The 24,878-nt window shown below is 45.1% G+C and overlaps 1 protein-coding gene across 1 annotated transcript in view; it reads left to right on the top strand.

Annotated features, from left to right (window-relative positions):
• The window catches only part of GLYATL3 (glycine-N-acyltransferase like 3), a 111,314-nt gene that overhangs the window by 54,473 nt on the left and 31,963 nt on the right, over nucleotides 1-24,878 (top strand). Inside the window, exon 4 of the mRNA XM_069626038.1 lies at nucleotides 4,459-4,585. Coding sequence (XP_069482139.1) covers nucleotides 4,459-4,585 — 127 coding nt within the window. The remainder of the gene's footprint in view (nucleotides 1-4,458; nucleotides 4,586-24,878) is intronic.

The following is a 24,878-nucleotide window of genomic DNA, read 5'->3' as shown; positions in this document are numbered from 1 at the left end:
TAAAAGCAGATAAAACCCTTTCCCCGTGACATCCACTCCACAGGAAGCTGGCCTGGGAACAGGAATCAAATGGTACAGCTCTTCCCAACAGACTTGGCACACACCAGGGTGCTGCATAGATCACATTGAGAAAGGGGGAGGGGGTGGACTAAGCAGGCATATTTGTAAAGCACACATTTACCCCAGAAGGGGCATCTTGGCACTAATAACAGATGTTATTTGTTGCCCAACTTAATGGTACTCATTTTATCGACCTCAGAAGGATAAAGGGCTGAGTGGACCTGCCAGGATTCAAACCTGTGACCATGAGGACAAACACAGGCCGCGGTAGTGAATGCATTAGTCCACTGAGCCACAGACCCGGCTATGTGTAGACAGGACATCTCTGTAAGTCTTGTTTCTCTTTGCATCCATCTTTACTTCCTGTCCCCTTCACTCTCTCTAGAGCAAAGCAGTTTGGGTGTGACATCAGAAGGGCATAGTCCACTCATTCAGGAGCCATGATTGAACCATTAAGGCAGGTTAGCTTTAGTCCAATCACATGTGTGATTTCACCTTTACAAGAAGGGGGCTCACACTACTTATTTCTTTGAATCATCTTGGAGTCATCTTTTGGACACTGCTGGGAGAGCAATACTTTCCAGAGTCCTCCAGTTGTGAGGTGAAAGGCAAGCTCTGTCCTCTAACCATCCCCAGTGACCTTTGGGGGTGGACCTACTGCTGTAACAAGACCTGCCCCTCTACCAGACACCTTTATACCAGGATTGTCACCGTGCTGTAGGACCTCTGCAGTTGTGTGCCAGCCTCCCCTGTGTTTGGGAGTCCAGGAACAAGGACCCATCCTTTCCCTGAGTCCCTGGAGTGGGACTCACAGCACCCTGAGTGCCAAGACAGCGGGATCCCAATGTTTATGGCTGTTGGACTGCTTAAAGCCATGTTTCAAGAACCATTTGACACATATGAACCACTAGGAGTCTCTGTTGCTGCCTTTCGCACTCTCGCGATCTACGAATTGCTCGCACAGCGCCAAGAAGTCTAGTTTGACACGGGTCGGAGCACCAAGAGCTGCACAATTGACTGCTAACTGCCACCTTGGTCCATTTCTGGGCCATAGAGACTGGTTTGGTCCCCTTTATCCTTGTTGCATCCAAGAACATATCGTTTTAAAAAGCATTGTGGTTACGACTTGCCTTACACCCCTGATTCATTACTCAGAGTGCTGCATCTTGCTATCTTTGCTCATTCTGTGTTCATTCCTCTGGAGCGGGTTATGTGTAGTGTTTTCCTATTTAGTTATTATTGTACGTGGTATGTTTAATTAAAGTATTATTATATTTCTATGGAACCTTGAAATGGGTATTCCTTCAATTTGGACTGTTTGGGTTGCTATTGAACCACATTCACAGCCTCTTGAGAGTACAGCCTTCCCCCAGTCCACGTTACCAGTGAATGCAAAGGAGGTGTACCTCTTAACTGTGCCTGTCCTACCTCTATTATTGTGTTGGCTCTTGGCTTGTAGAAGTGTGAGGGCTGAGTGGGTGCTTTATCTTCTACTCATCCATGTACTCCTGCAGCCAGAAGTCAGTGCGTCACACTCCCACATTCATCTATTGTGTAATTCCGTTTTTAATCCATAGCCCTAGTCACCAGGCCAACCCACTAGACATTGAGCCAGTTATTTACTTGCAATGAAATACCTTTGCTCCTTCACATGCCTCTTTCTTGTTGCATATTTTCAGGTCCTTATTGTATGTAACTTGACTGTCAATCCTTAGTCGCCGCCCTTACAGGGGTTTAAGGGTTGCTCTTGGAGGCCTCTTTGTGCTTGAATGAATCCACATTTTTTTTGTCTATGTGCCTTTTTCAAACCTGCTGGCGTGATACCACTATGACACTCTTAACTGATTGTACCCATTTCACCTTTGTAATTATTTCTTTAGTTCACAAGTCTCTTAGTTTCCTGTTTATGCTCCGTACTTCCTATCTTTTTACTACGACTGCCAAAAGGTCACATATGTACAGTGCCCCAACCCTGATAGGACTGGGCCCATGCTTTAAAAAACTCCAAATACACAAATAGGTGGGGTGACATTTCTACACATGTGTTCGTTTGAATCTTTTTGAATGCATTTGGCAATCCCAGTGAAGCATTCTTGGTCAGACTTGTGTAAATGTGTCTGCGGTCTACTTGCAAAAAACGTCAAGCCTACGCTTGTAAGATGTCGCCTACGTGCTGCTGGCAGCAGGCCCAAAAACAGTCTTCTCAGCCCTCAAGCGGGCATATTTTTAATGCGCCTATATATTTATTTATTGTCACATGCTACTTTGTAGCATCATTTGCTTCAAAAGGTGGGGAGGGCCATGGATGGGGCAAAAGAATTCAAGGGACATCCACTATTGAACCCGAAAGATACATTATGGAACCAGCTAGTTGACTATGAAAGAGACAATGGGAGAGAGGACCATTAGAAGGGGGGGAAGACTCAGGGTCTTCCAGTGTTGAGCCCTGGGGCCGCGTGATTGAAGAATAGGGAGGGGCTATGAAGAGGGAAGGGGTCAGGAGAATTCACAGTTGAAGCTAAAGTTTGCTTTCCAGACGCCGAGCAAGGAGTAGTAGCTAAGAGGGCAGTGGCAAGGAGGAGGTTCTGAAGAGAAGACATTGTCTGTACATGTCTGGTGATGAAGACATTTCTGCAAGGTGTAGTCAGCCACCTTATATTTAGGTACTGATCCAGACATTAAGGGCCCTCAAGTTAAATTTGAGCTTCTGAAAATATTTGTGTATATGGTAGTTTTCCATCTATTGATGTTGGATGTCTGATTTTCCCATTGGGTGTTTGTCATAATGGTACAGAACGAAATTGCTGGTGGAATCTTTTCGTAAAGTTTTCATCATATGACTTGATTACATCAACTCTCTGCCATCCTGCTCAACCGTCTCTGCGATAACCTGGCTCCTACTGGTCAGGCCCTGGCTTGGCTGACTTCTTTCCTCTCTGATCGTCCCTCCCAGGTCCAACTTGGGTACTTCCTCTCCTTTATCTCTATCTCTACCTGTGGTGCTCCCCAGGGATCTAACCTCTCTCCCTGGCTGTTCAATTAATACCTGGCACTTCTTGGCCACCGCATTGCCGCTCTCTGCCCCAACTTTCAGTGCTAGGCGGATGACACTCAGCTCATTTACAGACTCCCCTCAGCCACCTCTTCTCCTTGTCTCATCTCTGACTGTCTGCTATCCAGGAGTGGCGTGCCGCCAATGATCTCTGCCTTAATGCCAGTAAGACTGAGATTCTCCTTATCGGCACACCCGCAGCCTCCTTTCCTGTCACTCTCTGGCCGGCCTCTCTTGGCCGTCTTCCTGATCCCACCTGTGAGGCTAAAAACCTCGGGGTCATCTTCGACTCCACACTCTCCTCCACTCCTCACATCTCTGACGTATCTAAGAAGTCACACTACCAGCTGCACCTCTGAGGTATTCTGCCTTTCCTCTCCTTCCCCTAGAAGCTCACTGTCTCCAGAGCTCTAGTTCTCTCTAGGCTGGACTATTGCAACAGCCTCTTTCTAAATCTGCCTGCTTCTACTCTCTGCCCTCTCCAACTCATCCAGAACAGGACTGCGAGACTTGTCCTTCGCCTCAAGCCCAGGGATTGTATCCCTCCAGGCCTGAAATCTCTGCACTGGCTCCCAGTGGCTGCGAGGATTAAGTTCATCACCCTCTGCATTGTCCACAAGGCCTACTGGGACCTGGGGCCTCAATACCTTCAACTCTCTCTTCCTAAATATCTTCCTTCCCGAGCTCTTTGCTCATCTGCCTCCAACTCCCTCAGGGTCAGTCGCTTCTCCAAGGAACGAGTTGGTGGTAGATCTCTTTCTTCGGCGGGGGCCTCCCTCTGGAACAGCCTCCCTGCCTCTCTGAAAATTGAGACCCATCTCCGGTTCCGGAAGCACCTCAAGACCTTCCTCTTTGCTTCTGCTTTCTCTCCTCGTCTTCCCTGCTGAACTCCTGGCTGAAACTGAAACTGCACTGGTCACCTGGCTACCCTCTGTTCTCCGGCGCAGGTCCTCTCCCAGCCAGTTGCACACCTGCACTGCCCCCCGGCAACCCTGCACTCCGTGGGCTGTTTCTGTATCCTGACAGCTCCCTACCAGCACTTGACACCTGATGTCTGCACTTACCCTTGCACCTGCCACCAGCTGGCCGCACTTCTTATTTATTGTTTGTATTTATTGTTTTTATATTACTGGTTTTCCTATGTACTGCACTTTTCCTCCCTCCTTCCCCCTTCGCACTTTTCCTCTTCCCCCACTCCGCTGCACTTGTGCGATCTCAAGATCACCTGGCCTAGTAAGATCGTTGTCTCTGTTTTCCCTCTGTTCCCCTCCCTTGAATGCGGCTTGAAACACTTGTGTATAGGCGCGTTATCAATGTCATATCATATCTCTGTGTCCCTTCTGCAGTACCTTGTGGATCCTTTCAACTACTACAGAAATGCCTACTCGGTCTTCTACAAGGATCTGGATGCCTACCGGGACCTGCTGGAGAACACAGGAGCTGTTAACAGTGGCCACGCCTTTCAACTGCATGGTAAGTCCCCGAAACCGGCGAGCACTATGGCTGGAACAAATTAATTCCTCTCTTGCTTGCAGGCCTTGGTTACCGTAACATTATTGGCCGGTAGCAAATGCTTGGGTGGCGCTGAATTGTCCTGCATGGCAGGGCATCTATGTTTCACCTCTGCTCTTTAGTAGAAGTTTGCTTTTTCTGCACAACTATGTTTTCGTGGATCTCTAGTTTCCATTTTCACAATATAAGAAAAGGTACAAGGTTTCACGTGTTACACACGTAGTGCTTCATTCACAAACTCAAACACATTAATGTTTTCTAAGCACAAATATCAATTAAAATTCATGAACACAGAGCCCTGAGGAAATTGGTATTACCCACTTTTGCCAAATGGCATTTTCAACGAGATGCTTTTTGCCGCCTTTGTTGCTGCTTTTTTACCACAACAAAATAGATGGTAAGTTTGAGCAAAGCATATAGAGAGGGCGCGGTGTGGGTCCATCCCACATTTTGTAGTAAATAAAGCAGTAAAATCGGCCCAAAGTACATGGAAATGTATAACATATTGCCCAAATACTGAATTCAAATTCTATTAAACACAACACAATAAAGTATGGAATAACTCATTGTTGCTGAAATTTGAAAGAGAGCAAGTACATGAATTTTAGCAAATAAAAGTAAACATATCTGTAGTTCTTCTAAACCAATATCTATGTCAAACGTTGACAGCAAGGGTTTTGCCAAAATATTATCGCGTAGGGGAGTACACATTATCTCCCACCTAGGGTCCAATGCTTAGCATTATTTCACCCTGGGCGGGGGCGCATTACAAGGTCAGCATTGCTCTTTACAGTACGAACACTTGTTTAGATATTTATAACTTGATTATAGTTCGAGGACTCATCATGAAACTTTCCAAACAAGCCAACTTTTTCTGGAAAGGTGCATAAGGTTGCATAATGAGGGGCAACGTTATAGGGGTATCACAATGTGCTCCCACTTACTGCCCAAACCACTGGATAGATTTGCAACAAGCCTTCGCGAGGAGTGGGAATGTGGTCCTAAAAGACTACTTTTGTAAATTGGTCAAGTTGTTTGTTTTAAGCCTGGAAAACATTGGCAAAATGATATCTGGGTCCAGGCAAACTATATGCAGACCCCTTTTTAGCTAGTTGATTGGTCCATATATGCCAAACAAGGTCCCCCAGTGCAGTAAAAGCAAACCAGATTAGCTAATCCAAAAACAGCAAATCTGGTTGGTTGCTATTGGGCAAACAGTTTTTGAAGGGTAGTCATTGTGGCCCTGCGACATATGCTGGAGTCTGCTGTTAGCCACGCTGCAAACACATTTTAAGAGGGTCACATGGCAGCCCTTTGCCCCCCATAGGCCCCAACATGGCACCTAGAACCACTCGTGTACAGGCGCATTATGAATACCAAATCATATCATAAAACAGGGCGAGGTCAGGTTGGGCGGAAGAGTCAATATGCCACCACAAATGACAGAAATCCCTTTTCAGGACATTTGGAACCAACCTTTCTCGCTTCATGGGGGCAGTTTTGCTTCAGCTTTTTTCTTCCCATGACATTGAGGAGCTCATGTTCAATGAGACGTAATGGAAATGGAAGATGTAAAAGCCTTGCGTCAGGCTTGTACGCCCTCCATTAACGTCATGTCTCATTTTCATTCATTTGTATGTCAGAGAAGAGGGGTGAAACATAACTTCCATTTCCGACACTCTCTTCCACTTGGCCATACAAATACCCCAGCATTTGCGACGGCATGGATTTTCATGCCTATACAAATGCTGGGGATTCCTATGGAGGCCGCCGTTTTTTTTCACCAGCAAAAATCGGCGGACTCCATGCGAATCCATGAGCGCATGGCACTGCGTGGTGCAAAAGGGCACCGTACAAGCTCGTACGCCACCTTTTTGCCCTCCCCGTTTGCATTCCACTATGCAAATGAGCAAACTTTGGTGGCAAGGAATCTACTCTTAAGTGCAAACGTTACAAGTCCCTGCCATGGTAGTACAGGGAGCTTCAAAATAAGCCCTTTAGATATCACTCTTAAAAACTAAACTTTGGCACTTTTTTTTTAACACCGACAGATATTTCTTGACATTTGCAATCACCAAATTACCCATGAAACAAAATGTGTCTTTTGCCACCCCTCGTGGATAGGCACCATTACTTCATGTTCCACCCCTGCTCAGAACTCTTGTGTCCTATTTTAACACATTTCATGGAGCATTTCTAATCCTTTTTCATCTCTTCTATTTCCATGTCCACGTCAACACTCAGGGCATTGCCCGTAAATCTGGGACACGACCGAGTCCCGCTCCCAGCTTCTTCCTGTAACAAAAAAGGAGACACATTTATTTTTGTGTTGGTGTGAAGCAATACACCCCTGTCAGTTGCATCAACACCTCCTTTCTTCTTCTTCTTCTCAATTATCGGAGGCGTGGGCGGACCCACGCAGGTGCTTCCCCATCCTAAAGGATGATGTGCACCAGACCCACCAATCAATACTTAGCTCACATAAACTCACAACTCCTCCCACCGCCCCGTCTGCCTCACAAAATCCAACATCACACTGCTCCTCCTCCTGCCTCTCGGTAGTACACAACCCCTCTTTATCACAGTGACCCTTTAGACCAGGCCATTTGCTCTGGGGTGAAACAATGCTCTGCAGAAATGTCGGATGCGCTCCATTTTCTGTAACAATCACTTCCGGGAAAGCCTCACGGTCAAACATTTCCTACAAACAATGGTCACTTCTGTGATTGTCCCTTCCCAGAATGCCTTGCACTTCTGCTAATTTGAATGACAGGCGACTTAAACCATTGTGTACTTTGCATCCCATTGTAATGTTGTGAACAGGCACATTATGTCCATGGTACTTTTGTTTATGAATCCCTTTGAACATCAGATATGTTCTTTGTGATCACAGACCATTTCATCAATTTCTTTTTCAATTCAGGGTCACTGATAACTTCGATTGGCTCTGCTTTTTGTGAAATTCCTGCCAAAATGTCCACTGTGCGACATAAGTGTGTAGAGAAACCAAGGGACTTCATTTAACTTCAATTACGAGTGACCTGTCAATATTAGGTGGTCACTACATTTAGGATTTAGTAGTCAGAATCAAGCTCGTATTGGGAACCCACCAGTGAACATAATGGCCTGGTACTTAGTGCATAAGTCATTCTACATTTGGCAGATGTGGTTTCAAACTATTTAGCAAGTACACCAATGAAGTGGTTTATCCACAGGAAGACGCCTCTTTATTGTTGCATCATATGAGTAAAAACATTTATTGTACGTTTTTTCTGATTCCACATTTGATTCAAAAAATGATTAAGATTTTAACTCTAATAAAAACTAGAAATCTTGAAAGGGTTTAATAAATTACAAAAACTACCCTATATTAATGATCAATAAGTAGCGTGTAGCCCCTTTTCAAAATCAATTAATCAAATTAGGTCAATAAGAAAAATACATTCCATACAAAATACATTTTGAACATATTCTAATTGGAAATGTTTTTTTTTTTTATTGTGTTTGGTTTAAAACCTTTACAAATACATTATTTACAAAACATTCTTCTTTACACATTAAAATACCATGACAAAAGATACCACACAAATTCGCATAATAGAATAATCCAATCCTTCACATATCAAATACATTGACTGAAAAGACGTCTTATCTTTCAATGCACTCCATCAGTTTCGAATCAATGGTCGTTAAAACCGATAATAATTTCAATATTAACTTTGTGCTTTCACCCAGCATACATCTACTCCATAAAGTTTCACGAGACAGGACAGAGTTGGTGATCATATAGTCACCAAACCTGATATGTCTCAGGTCTTCAAAATATTTGCAATAGATCACTAGGTGTTTAAGAGTCTCAAGTATGGTAATTTCTTTGCAAAAACGACAGCTGCCATTATTAAATTCAGTTTCACCAGTACCCCATTTACACAAACGTTCATTAGTATAAAACAAATTAAGTTTAAATCTTAAGTATGAGTTGCGACCCAAGGCTGAAGGAAACTGCATTATGTATCCTGGTCGCTCACCCATTTTTCTTCTGAACCGGGCATACTCATAGTAAGATCGATAAGACCCAATTCTATCAGCCTGGCAGCTCCAGTAGTAAAGGTATAATTTTTGTTTGCAACTAGGAAGACCTAACATTAGATCCTCCTTCAGGATACCAAGAAGACCCATTAGATCATTCATTTTTTCAGCGTATTTTGACAAAGGTTTCATGCAACCCAAAGCAAGATGCTCATTTAAGTCTTCATACAATGAATTAGCAGGAGGATTCCGAATTTTCACATAGTTACTCAAAAGTCTCCAATTCCGTTTAGCTGACAATGGAAGAATACCAAGTTCATGCCGAACTATATCATTTGGAACACATTTTTCCAAATACCTCCTTGAAGTGTATCTAAGATGTCATCTATTTCATATAGACACATATCTAACATGTAGAGAATTGAAGGTTTCACTTTTAAGGTGTAAAATTGATTGAAGAACGGGTAAGAGCGAAAACCCACAGTATTTACCCATTATTACTCTCATATGGGATATGAGGGGTTTAATTTTTTCACATATTTTATTTCTCCACCAAAACTTTGAAAATGAATTCGAAAGTGGATACCCCAAGTATTTAAATTCTTGAATTATAGCAATCCGAGTATCTTCCATAAACCATGTGTAGGTGCAAGTTTTTTTATGGCCGTCTTTAAACATCAAAATGTGTGATTTGGAATGGTTAATTTTCAAGTTGTGGGCATTGGCATAAGAGCTGAAAGCATTAAGTTTGTGCTGTAGGCCAAAAGGAGTTTTGTCAAAAAATAAGGATATCATCCGCAAAGCTAATATAGTTCAATTTGGTTCGACCTATACGAATTGGGTAAATCACTTCGTTTGACCAACATTCCTCAATATCACAGGTATACAAGTTGAACAATACGGCTGCTAGAGTACACCCCTGCTTTAGCCCCACTTTAGATGGTATCTGTCCGGTTAGCATACCTTCCTTATTAAGGCGTACTCTATAAGTAGTGTCAATATGGAGTAGGTGTATAAGCGCTATTAGATATCCAGGGAAGCCCAACACCTTCATCTTTAGCCACAGGAGGTCCCTTACCACAGTATCGAAAGCAGAGCACAAGTCGAGAGCAGCCATGTAAACTGCTCCAGAGTGATTATGCTTGGAATTCCACTCAATATGGGCGATAATGGTAGCGTTAAGAGTGCATCCCATTTGCTGGCGAAAACCAGTCTGAAATTTAGAAAGGGTGGTGTTAGTTTTCATAAATACTTGGAGTTCTTCCAGAATTAGTAGACAAAATACCTTAGAGGACGCATCGGTTAGCGCAATGGGGCGAAAGTTACTGGGGTCATCAATAGGACCATGTTTGTATATAGGTATAATATTAGCGGAGCGCCATGAGCTCGGAATAGTTTGAGAAGTAAATACTGCATCAAATTTATTTTGCAAGATCATGGCCCACAACTGTATATCAGATCTATAGAGACAAGCTGGGATACCAACTGGGCCCATGGCCCTAGAAGGATTAGATTTCTTAATGGCCCGAGAAATATCATCATTGCTCCAAGGGGAGCACATAGGTATATTATTCTGGGTCACTAGGTAAGGATAATTTAGGAACGTTGTGGGTAATTCATATTTCTGCCTGAAGTAGCTGACCCATCGATCAGCTGAGATAGCATTTTCTTTCAACCCTTCATTGTTACCATTTATCATTCTTAGCAAAGCCCAAGTTTTACGTGTATCACTTTTCAAGATGTGATAAAGCATATTATAGTTGTCATTCTTGTATAGCTGCATTTTTAGGTTTTTCACAGCAATTTTATATGTAGCTAGAATAGTTTTTCTTTGCATGAGATATTGTGTTGTATCAAGCAACAGCTTCGATAATCTATGTAATTTATAATTTCTGGTCTTCTTAAGGTGGTAAATTTCAATATTAAATTTGTGTCGGTGTGGTTTAACGACCGGCGGCGGTTTTCTATACTTGGACATTTCCAGCAGATTGAATTCAATCATTTTAGAGATATACTGGTCAACACCTGCAGGGTCCTGGAGAGAAACATTCAAACATTTGATCAACCCCAATTCATCTCTAATACGCTCCGTAAGTTGAAAGCATACCGAGGGATTCATCTGACCGTTAAACCTGGGCGATCATTCTCAACCAACTTTAGAGAGTAAAATGGGGTAAAACCCCAACCCTCTAATTTCAATTGTATTGAAATAGCATTATGATCACCAAATCCCAGATTCTTGATATTCACATTGTCCGCTAAGAGGCAAGTATTCGAGGATGTAAAAAAATGGTCAATGTGTGAGTACAAACCTCCCCTAGACCAAGTGTATGTATAGTACACTGAATTAGTAGGAATTACCTGAATGTCCCAGTTAAGGAAAAACTCTATCCATTTCAACCCATTCCTAGCCGAACTAGGCGCAGTAGGAACGGGTTGGTATCCCGGACAAAGCTTTTGCCATAAGCATGAAGAGTTGAAATCGCCACCAACCACTACACTAACCTCATTGTGTCGAGCAAAAGCACCTTCTAAGATAGCATCCAGAATGTCAGTGATTTCATTAAACGTTATCGTCAATCTATTCCAATATATGCACAACAGGATGAGAAATTTGCCTTGCGGAGAAACCGGTGCTATTTCTATGGCTAATACATTTGGATCCTTATAGACAAGTTCCGTTAGATACGTACAAGCATTATTTATTAAAATTGCAAGACCACCCGACGGTCTACCCTTTACTCCTTGGGTTGCAGGTTGAGAGTAACAAACAAAACCATCAAACGACAGCTGGGAGGCATGCATTGTCTCTTGTAATAGCAACATAGCCGGAAGTTCACTTGGGTTGGTGGATCCCCACCATCTTTTCAGGTTAGCCAACCCACAACAGTTCCATGACAAACATTCAATTGATTGTAAGTTCGCAGGGCTAGGGTGGCACCACCGATACAGTCGCCGATGTAGAATGAGGTAGTGTATTTAAACCTGATAATACAGCAGCCATTGCTAATAACTGTTTAACCAGATCACCACTAATTTGGGGAGGCTGCAATAGCATCGTATTATGGTCACTGGTGACTATGGAAGCAATTGGTTTATCAAGGAAAATTCTAGCATCCGAATCAGACTGTACTAAAAAGGGGGTCAATCCAATAAATTCAAAGTTTTCTTTTTGTTCCCAAACAAGTTTCATAATAAGTCTGGAATAGAATCCACATGTCATCCTGTTATTGTATCTGTTAGCTAGTCTTACCCAATCAATATCATCTGATACTATGGTTCTCAGGCAGGGTATTGTGTGAAACGCTTTTAAGAGGGATGACCGATTCAAAGTTAATTTGCCGTTAATATTGGGGTCACTTTCCCAACGAAGTATGTACGGTGGATCAAGAATGGGCTCAAACTCATTGTTGTCCGCTTTTGGGCTGCTATTAAAACAACCCGCCACATTTAAATCAACCAATTCCGTTGATGCTAAAGCTTCATTTTCATTTTCTTTACAGGACATAACTTTAGGGGGTGAAGGCATAGGCCCTATGTCAGCTTTTAAGACCTTTGAACCTTCCAGACATCTTAATGGATCCCTACCCAATACACCCAACATCCATGGCTCAGTAGAAGAACTCTCTAGTAGGTCATTGTCAGCAGGCTGAGAGGGACAAGCCCTGGGTATCGTAACCTTACTTTTCCCTTTGCAGACGGGTATCGTAACCTTACTTTTCCCTTTGCAGACGGAAGTTTGTTTATGGCTTATCGGGTAGAATTGAGAAAGCGACATTTGCAACCCTCCCCCAGAGATGCCTGAGGGGAGTGGACTGGATTGATGGTTCGAGGAACAATCAGTCCTTACACCATTCCTTTTTACATTAACAATTTCCTGGATACTCTTTTGTTTTTCATCCCCATTTGTTTTTTCTTTGCTTTTATTAGGGGGCTTGATATCACATAACAGTCTTGATTCGTCATCAAGTTGAGAAAGATTAATCACCGCGTCATTCTCAGGGATAACCGGCATAGCTTTAGTTTGGGCGTTTAGCGCGGCCCTCCCATGTTTCTTTGCCAAGGCCGACGCTTTAGCTTTCCTTTTCAAAGCCCTGCCAGCTAGCCTTTTTTCTCTTCGGGTTAGAACTGTTATAGGTTTCAGTGGGAGATCACCGTTACTAGTTTCTGACATTTTAGGGTCTCCCATCATGAAACATTCACCCGCTAGATCAATTAAATCCATCAGCTGGGATGGGCTATCGGGACTTTGGGATATGTTCATGAATTCAACCCCGGTGACAGCAGGAGAGATCACTGCTTGAGTTGCAGAAGACTCTGTATGCATTTTATCCAGATAATGCTCAATTTTTTGGACAGTGGACAGAACTTTACACAAGTGGTCAACAATAACATCAGTCTGTGTACAGGTTGAGTTCAAAGATCTGGGGATAGCAGAACTGGCATAAGAGCATCTTTTCTGCGTAGGTATGTTAAATATGCCATCAAATTGAATGGCACTATCCACCATATCCTTTTTCTTGGGTAGTCTATTAGTTAGAGCAACCACCGCGTCACAAGTAAAGAGTAGGCCTTCAATTCTGTTAGTTTTGTTAGATAAGTCAGCGATAGCTTCTCTCATGATTCCTATTTCATAGTCGGAGCGCTCATGGCCCTTATCCAGTAAGTTGAGAATTCTTGATAAGACAGGGAAATCAGGACTTAAAGATGGTGCATCAAGTTTGATGCTCTCAGAGCGGACATCATTATTAGAGGCCTCTTTATCTTTTCCAATCAAACTCAATTGGAATTCATTAATATCAAGGTTCATCCGATCATTTAGGGCAGTTTGAGTACTAGAAGCTTTAGGTGAACTAACCATGGGTTTATTTAAGGATTCATTTGGTTCATAATCCATTTCCCAGGTCAGTTAGACATTTTCACCACTCAAAGTGTCAGGGTTACTAATGGGAACAGGTTTACTTCTAGTACTCAACATGAAAACATCTTCTCTCCCGACCAATTTCTGATTCAGAGGAGTTGAAGGTCCAAGAGAGAGACGAATACGTTTGCTTAGCTCTGCTTCAATGGTGGGACCCATTACTGAGCAATCAACTGTTTCTTCTTTATAGGAGATGTTAGAGATACTGTATAGTCCAATATCATTACTTTGTTTCAAGTCAATTGCAGGGGAAAAACTTGGAGCACTATTATTCAGATCCTTAAACTCAAATTTAGTGTTTCTCACTAAAGGGTCAGCCCTATTACCAGAGCAGTGTATCATAGCATTAATATCAAATTTGGGAGCTACACCCATTTCGTTGAATACCCTGGTTTTCATGACTGCAGGAGTGCACTCATTTATTGACATTGTAGCTTGGTGTATTGATGTAGCTACAAGATCAACAGACGATGCCTCACACTCTAAATGGCCCGGTGTAGATAACATAGGAGCTTGAGGAATTAGTGGAGCCACACACTCAGCAGACATATCCTCGCTCACAGTGATGTCAGGTATTATAGATACCGCTTCTAGAAGCTTCCGACCACTTCGCAAGCCCTTAACCATACTGCGACTTATTTGTTAAATATACAACAAGAAAATAAGCTCTCAACACACTTGCTCTTGGTGGCTAAAGTAGGGCAGGCTATCCCCGTGAAAATATCCCAGCCAAACAAGAAAATTGCCAGAGTAACACATAAGTATGTACAAAATTGTGCACCTGTTTTGACCATGATATACTATATTTAACGGAACATGTACAAATACGCCCCTTACCCCGCCGCACAGCCGAACAGCAAAACAGCACTTGCAGTGCACTTCCGGGGTACGCGCGCGGGTGCACCCGGGTTTAATGCACAACGAGGAACGGTGGGCGGATGGGAGGGGGCGGGTCACGCACGATGAGGATCTGCGTACAGAAAAAAAAAAAAAGAAAAAAGAACCTAAGTATCACAGGGGCACTTGCATAGTAGGAAATGCAAGACACAGTGCACGCAGGCTCCTTAGGAGAGAGTATAGGCTCCTTAGGTTGTTGGAGCAAAGGAGAGTCAGAAGGGGGCCAAACACATAGCCTAACATCCAAAGACAATAAGTCCCCAAGTAGGTTGAATGCAGAATAATTACTCTGGAGAATGAAGTCCAGCAACCCGTTTCGCCGCACTTCAGATGATTTGTTTCCTCTTGTGCATGGGCACCTTCCCGTAGAAGCAACAGGCAGGAGCACACCAGCACACCCGCGGGTCCTCACAGCAAAACAGCACTTGCAGTGCACTTCCGGGATGCGGGCGCGGGTGCGCGTGCACCCGGGTTTAATGCACAACGAGGAACGGTGGGCGGATGGGAGGGGGCGGGTCCCGCACGATGAGGATCTGCGTACAGAAAAAAAAGAAAAAAGAACGTAAGTATCACAGGGGCACTTGCATAGTAGGAAATGCAAGACACAGTGCACGCAGGCTCCTTAGGAGAGAGTATAGGCTCCTTAGGTTGTTGTAGCAAAGGAGAGTCAGAAGGGGGCCAAACACATAGCCCAACGTCCAAAGACAATAAGTCCCCAAGTAGGTTGAATGCAGAATAATTACTCTGGAGAATGAAGTCCAGCAACCCGTTTCGCCGCACTTCAGATGATTTGTTTCCTCTTGTGCATGGGCACCTTCCCGTAGAAGGAACAGGCAGGAGCACACCAGCACACCAGCGGGTCCTCACAGCAAAGCAGCACTTGCAGTGCACTTCCGGGGTGCTTTGGAAATGGGTGATTGGAAATGTATGCTTTGTGTTAGTTGCAGCCATGTAGTGTATTAACTTGTGCGTGTGTTTGTGTGTGTGTGTGTGTGTCCAAGCACCATGCACAAACATGCCTAACAGTCATATGCTCTTTCCCTGTCACACATGGGTAGCTCTTCATAACAGCCCTACAGTATACTGATAGGGTGTGAGTGCATGTGTGTGCGCATGCAAATATGTGTGTGTATGCTCTGCATCATTGGCAAATGCCTGTGTGAATTCTATTTGTTATATATGCATAGTATGTTTTTTCACAGCTCTACAGTTCTGTGTTTATGTCTGCAACATACACCACCTGGAAATGTGTGTGAGGTTGGTGTTTCTGTCTTATATACATTGTCCTTTTGATGCACCTAGTTGTGTGTGTGTGTGTGTGTGTGTGTGTGCAATATGTAGACTCACATACCAGTCATGCTCCACCTATCTGCCTGACAGCGCATCCACCATTCCGCCTCCCTATCCACTCACACACCACCTGTTCATCTTCCTTCCATCCATCTATCCATCTACTTCTCCATCCATCGCTCTATCCTTCCATCAGCCCCTCCCTCTATCCACGCCTCCTTCCAACCCTCCCTTCATCCTTATCTCCCTACCTCAGTTTCTTCCCTCAATCCCTTTCTCCATCACTGTGTCAACTCTCCCGCCATATATTCCTTCCTCTATCCATCCCTGCATCATTCGCGCCACCCTGACCCCCCTACATCAATACCCCATCCCTCCCTTCCCTCTCTCTCTCCCTACTCCCTCCCCCCCTCCCTCTCTTCTCCCTCCCTCCCTCCATCCCTCCCTCCCTCCCTCCCTTCCTTCCTTCCTTCCTTCCTTCCTCCCTCCCTTCCTCCCTTCCTCCCTTCCTCCCTTCCTTCCTTCCTTCCTTCCTTCCTTCCGCTAATGTGTTTCAATGCTACTAACAATAGCTCAGAAGAGCCCCCTTCTCATTGATTTTTGCTCTAGGTGAAAGATGTGCATTTTGATTCAAAACATACTTCTTCATCGAATGCATTATGTACTACATTGGCAGCTGGGTGTGCCATGATCGATGCACAAACATACAATTGTGATGGTGGCAGGGTCTTGCATGGTGGCATGGGCATTGATTGGGGGCGGCTGAGGGGACTATAGCCCTGAGTCTTTTGGTTGTAGCCCCAGAAGGAAGCTCAGGGTCTACAACCTAAAGGCTTGCTAGCAGTGCCATCGCCAGGAATCAAATTTAGGAGGGGCACAGAGGGGGCCAAAGACAAAAGTAGGGGGGCACAGACAAAGGTAGGGGGAGAACATGGTCACTGCTCCTCTTAGGTAGGGGGGAACAAGGGGGGCACAAGGTTTTACAGGGGGGGGCGGCCCCCCAGACCCCTCCTAGCGACGCCACTGCTTGCTAGACTAGAGTCCCGACATTAGTGTAGTCCCGACATTAGTGTAGCCCCGGATCTTTTCAAGACCCATTAACACCCCTGCATGGAGGCAGCCTGATCAGGGAAAGATCCCCTGAGAAGAACATTTTCTTTTCTGAAGGATTCTACATAGATAGCATAACTTGCAGTTTACGTGTCAGCTGGACATCGGAGACCCCCACTTCAATGCGGCTTGCTCAAACGTGTCAACAATGCCTCTGCACACTCAATCATGCTCGCATTCAGAATATAAAGGCTGTGCTTTGAAGCAATGTAATGTTGAATGTATGTCCTTTGGGAGCAAGGCCTTAGCCTGGCACCACAGCAGGGGACCAAACATTTTACCAGCAGTCTACTGCATATGCCAAGCCCCAAGACGTTACCCAAGCAGAGCTTCAGGACTGGAGTCTGGTGTGACTGTGACATTGGCTTCCTGCCATGACAGACAGGGTAGGAAATGGGCTGGAGCAAGACAAAGCTGCACTACAGCACAGCTTCACCTTGCCAGACCCGAGCCAGCTAGGCTAGCATGTTAGCCCCCAAATCTGCTTTAAATCTGCTTCGAGAGCTCTCACCCACAAGCAGGTTTCAGAAGACTTAACTTGGGAGCTCCACACAGAAGCAGCTCAAGCCCCACATTTTCTGGACAAGATGACCAAACCGGTGTATACGTCTAGAGTAATTTTTCTGCTAAAGCAAGCATTGAGAAAAATTAAAAGATCTGTAGGGTTTATTATAACTCTGCCTACCTTAACCAGGTTGCTACAACCACCTGCAAGCGCATGCAGTAATGTGCATATGTCTTGTTTGCAGAAGCATGCATCTGAATGCATCGATTTTTCCCCTGATGAGATCTCTAGACAAGTCCGATCTATGAAAGTCTTGTCAAAACAAGTTCTTCCCCGTTCTTCCAAAACCATCAAGGACCACATTGACACCCTGGCTCCAGCCTTGGCCGCTTTCTGCAACCTCTCCTTCACTTCTGGATCCTCCCTCCACCCCGCTGAAGCACTCTCTTGTGCACCCTCTTCTCAAAAAACCCACAGCCAACCATTCTTGCCAGGCATACTATCGCTCTTTCCACTACCATCAGTCTGGCTTTAGAGCTGCCAGAAGCACGGAAACTGCTCTTCTGAACACCTGTGAAGATCTTTTCTCCAACCTTGATTCTAATATTCTCTCTGTCCTCATCCTACTTGATCTCTCTTCTGCCTTTAACACGGTCAACCGTACCATCCTGCTCAACCATCTCTGTGACAACATGGGTATCACCGATCAGACTCTGGCCTGGTTGACCTCTTTCCTCTCTGATCGACCATCCCAGGTCCAACTTGGGTCCTTCCTTCCTTTCCTCTATTTCCCACTCTACCTGTGGTGTTCCCCAGGGGTCTAACCGTTCATCCTGGCTTTTCAATCAATACCTGGCAACTCTCGCCCATCGCATTGCCATTTGCTGCTCCAATTTTCAGTGCTATGCGGATGACATTGAACTCATTTTCAGGCTTCTCCTGGGCCACCTTTTCTCCTTTGCTCATCTCTGATTGCCTGTCTGCCATTCAGGAGTGGTATGCCGCAAATGATCTATGCCTGAATGCCAGCAAGACTGAGATACTCCTCATCGGCACACCAGCACCCTCTTTTCCTGTCACCCTCTGGCCAGCCACCCTTGGCCCTCCTCCACCCCCTCCAGCGAGACTAAGAACCTCAGGGTCATCTTCGACTCCACACTTTCCTTTTCCACCCACATCTCTGATGTCTCAAAAAAGTCAAACTTCCAACTGCACCTGCTCAGAGGTATTCTGCCTTTCCTCTCCTTCCCCCAGAAGCTCACTGTCTCTCGAGCCCTGGTTCTCTCTAGGTTGGATTACTGCAACAACCTCTTTCTAAATCTTCCTGCTTCTACTCTGCCCTTTGCAACTCATCCAGAACAAGACTGCAAGACTTGTCCTTGGCCTCAAGCCTTGGGATCGTATCTCTCCAGCCTTGAAACCTCTTCATTTGCTCCCAGTGTCTGCAAGGATTACAATCAAGACCCTTTGCATTGTCCACGTCCAAAATATCTTCAACTTTCCCTCCGTAAACACCTTCCCTCTCGAGCACTTCGCTCCTCCACCTCCAACTCCCTCAGGGTCAGTTGTTTAAAAAATAAATTAGCTGTCTTCGGCTGGGGCCTCCCTCTGGAACAGCCTCCCTGCCCCTCTCAAACATGAGGAGAACCATCTCCGGTTCCGGAAGCCCCTCAAGACCTTCCTCTTTGCTTCTGCCTTTGCTTCTCTTCTCCCCTGTTGATCTATTTTGCTTCGGCATCATGCAACTGGCTGCCCTCTGATTTCTGTCCTAGGTACTTGCTCACCCTGCCACGCACCCGCACTGCCCCCTGGCAACTCTTGCACTTGGGTCTGCATCTCTAACCCTACAGTCCCCCTTTTTTCTGCACTTATCACAAGCCCCCTGTCTTCACCTTAAACCTAGCACTTGCCACTTGCTGGCTGCAGTACCACTTTGTTATTACTTTCCCTTGCTTAGCACTTTCCACTTTTCCTCCTCCTCCTGTACTTTCCCCCTTCCCTCTCCCCTGCACTTGCACATTCTCAATGTCACTGGGCCTAGTAAGTTCTCCCTTGTTCCCCTCCCCTGCCTCGTCGCGCTCTGAAACACCTTTGTATGAGCGCAATACAAATAAAATATCAATCTGAACATGGGGAATTAGCATCCTCTTTTCTTTTATTTGTGTCCTCTCTGGTAACAATTGCCAGGCTTAGCGTAGGGCTGGGCACAATACTTTTACCACAGATGGTATATTGGGTTGCCTAATAAACAGACAGAGTAGATCTACTAGACCACACAAATAATGAACATTTTAGCCCACAATGGCCTCATTATGAGGCTGGCAGTAGCCGTGCTGGTAAATACTGGCACGGCTGCCGTCTGAGTCATTTTTTTCCACCGCCTGGCAATGAGGACCTACCGGGGCATCACAGCCCTGACGGTCCCTGTAATTGCCCATTGCCGGGCGCCGGAAAATATTACTCCCCATTCGAGTCCCATAGGACTCAATGGGAATGGGGAGGATGGATGCACCAGCACCGTTAATAACAGTGCCGGTGCAGCTGTCAAGGTCTGCACCCGCCCGCAGACCTCGTAGTTTGCCGGTCCGTTAACAGTGGTGCAAACCCACTTCAAAGCCCCATTCCCACAGCAAAAATGTCTTTTCTCTCTTTGCAAACTTACTTATACATCAGAAATTTGGAAGGAAAATATCTATAACCTTCACAGAAAACTTGGCAGAGCTTATCTTTTCTGCGATATCTGCCCCTTCGTATGGAAGAGAAAACACATTGAAAATGAATATGTTTGTGCCCCCTGTGTATTTTTATCTCAGTTTCAAACCCGCCAGGCCAGGCCTGGCCAGGCCAGGCCAGGGAACCCCCTAATCAATTGTTTTGTTAATTATAATTACTTTGAAACACATGGGGCCTCATTACGAGTTTAGAGGTAGCCACGGAGCTATTAGCTCCATGGCTGCCTCCAAACCGGGCTCCATTACCGGGTTCCTGCAATGAGGAATAACCGGGTTATTCCGACATAGGAGGACCCGGTAATTCCTCCTTGCAGGAACCATTCCCCATTCCCATTTGAGGCCCCATAGGGCTCAATGGGATTGGGGATGGAGGTAACAACGGGCACATTACAAGTGTCCCATTGTTACCTCCCTCTTCCCCTTGCGGGACCCTGATAAGACGTCTGGTTTTACCAGACGTCTGATCCGGGTCCCGCAAAGGGAACCTTGTAATTGGCCCTGACGGAATGAAGGGGGCGGTCCTGTACCGGCCCCCTTCATTCCGTCAGCGCCAGGGTCGTAATGATGCCCATGGTCACCTAATTCACGGAGGAAACTCAGCTTGCATGGGAAGTGCCATCGATGACACAAGCTGTCTCGCTCTCACTCTGGCCTGTGGTTGTCTACCCAGCTCCAGTAGCACCCCTCTTTCTTATCCTGCCCAGCTCAGCTCGACACTGCAGCCTCTCAGCACACAGCAACCCGCAAGTCCTCAGACCCCAGAACTTTTCTCCCTTTTCCCTCTGGAACCTCCTTCCTCCAATCTCCCTCTAGATCAGCCAGCCAGCTCCAGACACTCCTCCTTCTCAGCACACTTCTCTGCTGTCTACTTTACTCCTATATCCAATATGGATTATTTACCTCTTTTCCCCATATTCCTGCATAAATGGTGATGTCTTGAATAATATTTTCAACAAAAGTGCCGCCCATCTTTAGCACACACCCTAGTATTTTTCCAAGATTTCCAGATTCTCCACAGAGAACTTTATAAAGCGGTCAGCTCAGTGGCCCCGGATGGATATTTGAAACACTTGCCTTATAATTTCCTACGCTGAAGGCTCACACAATGGACTGTTTCAGACAAAATGATTCTGCAACTTCATAGTGCAGCCTTCTGTCCACCATGTATTTACAATTTGTGCATCGTATTTTCCAAACCAGCATCGTAGAGTCTGTGCCTGCAGTCAGTATCTAAACCCCGGGTTTTCACCCATAGTTTGCACCATTTTAATCACTAATTATTTTAGTATTTTAGGGATTAAAATCTTAGTATGTTAGGGGATTAGTAGTGTTATGTTTGTTAGTCCCTACGCTACACTTAACTCCTGCTCTTTTAGTTCAATCAATTCAAACTATACGGTGCTCACACCTTTCTTTGGTCTCTATGAATTTTCATCAGTGTCTCACATCAGTTCTAAGCCACACACACTGGCTGCACGTTGCAACACCATCATACACTTGTACACTGGCACACCCCTTCAATTTGGGTCTGAGTTGTCCCTAAAATTCTTGGCCCGGTTGAAATTTGCACCACCCCTTCCTACAGAGCAGAGAGACAATTGTGCATTTGCCTTTCATGCTGAATCACTATCACAGATATATTTCAAATGTGGCAATTCTTATGTTCACAACATGCTCTTTGCTTTTATGCAAGTAGCCAGAATTGGATATTTCTCGAACAAATAGAGCGCGGCTCAAATTGGGTGGGGTCCACCCCTGAGCCCCACCACATACTCACCTGCCTCTTCCTGCAGGGTAAATGTTTTCCATGTGCAGCACCGATGACAGCCACACTGTTAGCAGGTTTACATTGCGAGATACAGTGGTGAGGGTCTAAGTCCTGGGTGGAAGCCTGAGCTGAGAGGCAAAAGCAGCTCTGTTTTGTTAACAATGAGCTATTGAGCAAATGCCCCTGTAAAGCCTTAGCCATGCCTTGCACCCATTGAAATGTAAATTGAAACTATGAGCTATGTTAACATTTGACTAATACTTTAACAGGGAGTTCTAAATGGGAAAATGAATGTTTCTCGTTAGTAGATCTGCTGGAAAGAATTAGCACCTTAATAGCAGGGAGAAATCCCTGCTTTGTTACAGGAGGTCTGCAACTGAGAGAATGAGATAAATAGGCAGTAATGTCGCTGAAATGACTTCTGGCTTGCTGGAGTACAGGGATGAGTAGTGGCTAAAGCGCCTACTCAGCCCTCACACTGCTACAAACCAAGAGCCAACACAACCATAAAGGTAAAAGAGGCACAGTTAAGAGAAATATCTCCTTCGCTTTTACAGTAAGGTGGGCTGAGGGAAGGTTATACTCTCAAGAGGGGTGTACATGTGATTCAGCAGCAACCCAAACAACAAAGTATTACAGTCCAAAATAGAGGAATGCCCAATCAAGGTTATATACAAATATATACTTTAATTAAACACATCATATGCAAGAATACCTAAATGGAAAACGCTACACCAAACCCACCCCTGTGGAAAGTACACAGAAGAAGCAAAGATATCAAGATGCAGCACTCTGAGTCATGAATTAGTGGTGAAAGGCAAGTAAATGCCTCTGTGATCTTCAAAAGGATATGTTCTGGGGTGCAAAAGGTATCAAAGTGACCTAACCAGTCTCTATGGCCAAAAAATAGACCAAGGGGGCAATTAGCTGTCAATAATAACTTTTTGCAGTTTTTGGCATCTCAACAGTGTTGGACCAGGCTTTGAGCTGTTGTCCTAGCGGTTTGAGCCAAGTTCATTTGCACGTTGATCCAAGCGGCAAGCTTGTGCCGTGTTGGGGTGGAACATTCCCCTGGAGCGGTTTGGAGACAGGCTGGTTCGAGTCATGAGGTAACCTGTGGATATGGTCGGCAAGTGATGCTCCTGTGGTTCGAGTCGAGGGTCAGCAACAGTTCAAAGCGGTAATTCTGATACTCTGATTGGCGGTTCGATGAAGCATCAGTTTGAGGTCAAGCCAGTTTGAGTCATTTGTGTAACTCTTGATTCGAGTTGCGAGTGACACTCCAGTGGTTCAAGTCGGGGTCTGGCGATGAGCAGTTGATTTAAGCTGAGCAGGCAAAGGGCTCTGCAAGGTACAATTTAGCGTCAAGCTGGTTCGAGATGCAAGCACACTGGTTTGAGAGTTCAGTTGGATGCCAAAGGCAGCACCAGTGGGAACTGTGGTTCGAGATGTGGTGAACCTGGTTCAAAAGGAATTGGATTAGTTTGAGGCAAGGAAAACAGAGTTCCTAGCTGTCTTGACTATCAAGGTGCTCAAAGAAAAGATTGGTCCTTATTCTCTGGCACCGAAACACAGCGGAGGCTGGCAGACAACTGAAGGCGTCCCTGAATACTATGAGGTCCTGGGCACAATTGTCACTTACAGAGATAGGTCTTGTCCCTGCATCCGTTTAGGCCAAAATGACAGCAAAAGAAATGTCTGAATGCGTGAGTTGGCCGATTTTCGGCCATTCGAAAATTCCAAATGGGTGAAAAGTTTGCCCAGATCATGCATTCAGTAAAAAGGGCTGTGGGGGTGTCCCCCGCGACCCCTGCTCACTATACTGTGAGCAGTGGTTGCAGGGGTGTCCCCGGAGCTGTCTTGTAGTCCGCCAACCAAAATAAATAAATAAATAAATAGAGGCTGCAGGGGTATCCCCCGCAATGCCCAGTTCACTATACTATACAGTGTAGTGAGCAGGGGGACACCCCCAGAGCTGACCTGAAGAAAAAAAGAAAAGAAAAAAAAGGACCCAGCAGCGCCAGTTCCCAATCACGCAAGTGAAAGAGAACAGACGTTGCAGGGACACTGCGAGACGGAATGCAAGGTAAGTAAGGGGGTGGGAGGTGGGGGTGTGGTGGGGGTGTGGGTAGTGTTTTGGGCACATCGGGAATGGTCAGGGAAGAAAAGACCGAAGATTGTTTCCAACAAATAATCTTCGGTCGTTTCTCCCTCACGCATTTCGACCTCGGTAAAACAACCCCAAATCCCTGCAGCAGTTCAACCCTACTAGTATCTGGGCATGGGTAGGGGACAAAGCCTTGTAGAGGTGGGCCAAGTACCCCCATCAAAAGCTCCTCCCCCATGCTGCCTATATATTGGGATCCAGAGAGTGAGACACATGCATTACCAGTGAGACTACCTATACCAAAGAGAATCCTGGAAGTAAGATTTCCATTGAGAAAGCCACACATGCATACACGACAATATGATGGCCATTTGGATGAAATCCCAGAAGAAGTATAAAAACTGAGCAAAAGAGAACACTAGTGACGTCATGAAGAATAGAGCTGACGCACCCAGAAGAGATGCAGAGACGAGAAAACCTAGACATTCTATAGGTCTAAGGAGGAGGTGTTAAAGATGAGCAACATTTCAGGCTCGAGATGAAGATCCTCATGCTACAGAAACAATGAAGAAGTTATCAAGTTATTGTATAATTGTACAGAAGCAGTAGTGCAGGTAGACAAAGTATTCTTAAAGGCTGGCTGTGGATGATTCCACAACGCACTTTAGCAGAGCTGGATCCAGTGAGCAGAAATACTTTTTTAGTGTGTTGCAGTTAGAAATCGAAAACTTAATCATGGAGGTAAATCAAAGAAAGGCTTGGTTGGATCAACACCAAGAGGTCAAGGCCACTGTGGGCCTGAATGTGCACATAAACAATTACAGAACGTGTGAAAAGAACAAACCTTCTGTCTTAAGTGAGGGGCGAGAAAGTTAAACACATCAGAGGTTCATCA

This window comes from Ambystoma mexicanum, chromosome 6p (genome assembly GCF_040938575.1).
Source record: "Ambystoma mexicanum isolate Mex_15411 chromosome 6p, UKY_AmexF1_1, whole genome shotgun sequence".
Taxonomy (NCBI): Eukaryota; Metazoa; Chordata; class Amphibia; order Caudata; family Ambystomatidae; genus Ambystoma; species Ambystoma mexicanum.
The sequence above is the reverse complement of the archived record's forward strand: the minus strand, read 5'-3'. Positions and strand labels throughout refer to the sequence as shown.